The 1,881-nt window shown below is 42.4% G+C and overlaps 1 protein-coding gene across 1 annotated transcript in view; it reads left to right on the top strand.

Annotated features, from left to right (window-relative positions):
• LOC105533677 (ubiquitin carboxyl-terminal hydrolase 13) overlaps positions 1–1,881 on the top strand; it is a gene marked incomplete at its 5' end in the record, with an annotated part of 75,064 nt that overhangs the window by 22,713 nt on the left and 50,470 nt on the right. Inside the window, one exon of the mRNA XM_011972170.1 lies at positions 518–671. Within this exon, the coding sequence (XP_011827560.1) occupies positions 518–671 (154 nt within the window). The remainder of the gene's footprint in view (positions 1–517; positions 672–1,881) is intronic.

Here is a 1,881-nt window from a genome sequence, read left to right as displayed (position 1 = left end):
ATCTGCCCCTCCCGTCACTTTCCAGGTCTTATGTTAATTCTCTACATGCCCTTCCGTAAGCAACGTTTTCACTTAAATGTTTTGCCACATCGTTACATCTGTTAACAGAGCATGATTTCTGTTTTATTTGTACCTAATTTATATGAGTGTATTTATATAATCATATTGTACATGTTTTCATTTTTCTGGGGCAGCCCTTTATTTTTTTCCCTTTCTCTTTTGATTGGCTTCTCCTCCTCCTTTCTTTTCATTCTATGAATTTCTCTCCCATGGTTTTTAATTTAATAATATTGACATAGTAATCCATGATGAACTGTATTTTATTTTACCAATCCCCATTTTTGGACTTTAGATAAATTCCCATGTTTTGCTACTAAAGTGCATTGGTGAATGGGCATGCCCAGAGGAAATGTTTAATAAAGCCAACTGTTTACACCAGGTTTAGAGTTCATTTTCTAGTAAGTCTTAGTGGCTCAATATTCAAGCATTTACTAACCTGATACAATCCATCCTTCAGAGGAACCGCATCGGCTCGGAAAACCCAAGCGATGTTTTTCGTTTTTTGGTGGAAGAACGCATTCAGTGCTGTCAGACCCGGAAAGTCCGCTACACGGAGAGGGTGGATTACCTGATGCAGTTACCTGTGGCCATGGAGGCGGCAACCAACAAGGGTAACAATTCCAAAGCGGGAAGTTAGTACTGTGTGTCTTCATATGGGAAAACCCTTGAATCAGAGAGAATGGTTTAGTCACTGAAGTGTGTCAGGAGTAGACCCAGCCCAGATGATGTCTGCTTTGCTCATCTCTTTTCATCTCTTTGTTAGTTCCCATGTGACTTTTCCTTTGAGAAGAATCAAATGCATCACAGGTTTTATGGAGGCGTTATGGTTTGAACCTACTTCACTGCCTATAAATTTGGCCAACTACTGAGTATGGAGTCAGCATAATTTTGGGGAAAATTATTGGTAATGATATATGTAGAAAATTCTTTAACACTGTCATTTATAAGTTGTGCTATAAAGTCTGAGGGAAATGATCAGGACTGTATTTTTTAAAGTTAGACATTCGAGCAGAGGTCTCTTGAAATAATCCGGCTTTGGCACATGAGTATTTCAGCCACCTCTTCTGGGAGATAAATTGTGTCAGGGTTCTTTGTAAAGGCAAAGCCCATTAGAAGGGTCTCTGGACTTTGGAAGAGAGAAGGAGGCAGAGATGTGGCATTCATGTTTGGTGCCTTCTCCTTCCATCAGTCTAATCTGGTTCTTCCTAGGCAGAATAGACAAATGGCATTTCTTTGAATTAACATCATGTAAGCAAAATAGATAAAATAGCTGCTGGATTGCTCATCTCCTGTGAACCAGTCATTTTTGTAAAGTTCAGCAATTCCACTCTGCAGCCATAAAAAGGAATGAGATTATGTCCTTTGCACATGGATGAAGCTGGAAGCCATCATCCTCAGCAAACTAACACAGGAACAGAAAACCAAACACCGCATGTTCGCATGTTCGCATTCATAAGTGGGAGTTGAACATTGAGAACACATGGACAAAGGGAGGGGAACATCACACACTGGGGCCTCTTGGGGGTGGAGGGAAAGGGGAGGGAACTTAGAGGACAAGACAATAGGTGCAGCAAACCACCGTGGCACATGTATACCTGTGTAACAGACCTGCACGTTCTGCACATGTATCCTGTTTTTTTTTTTGTTTGTTTGTTTGTTTGTTTGTTTGTTTTGAGACGGAGTCTCGCTCTGCTGCCCAGGCTGGAGTGCAGTGGCGGGATCTCAGCTCACTGCAAGCTCCGCCTCCCAGGTTTCCCAGGTTTACGCCATTCTCCTGCCTCAGCCTCCCGAGTAGCTGGGACTACAGGCGCCCGCCACGTC

Source organism: Mandrillus leucophaeus, unplaced genomic scaffold (assembly GCF_000951045.1).
Source record: "Mandrillus leucophaeus isolate KB7577 unplaced genomic scaffold, Mleu.le_1.0 Scaffold1278, whole genome shotgun sequence".
NCBI lineage: Eukaryota > Metazoa > Chordata > Mammalia > Primates > Cercopithecidae > Mandrillus > Mandrillus leucophaeus.
This window is presented reverse-complemented; position numbering and strand designations above follow the sequence as displayed.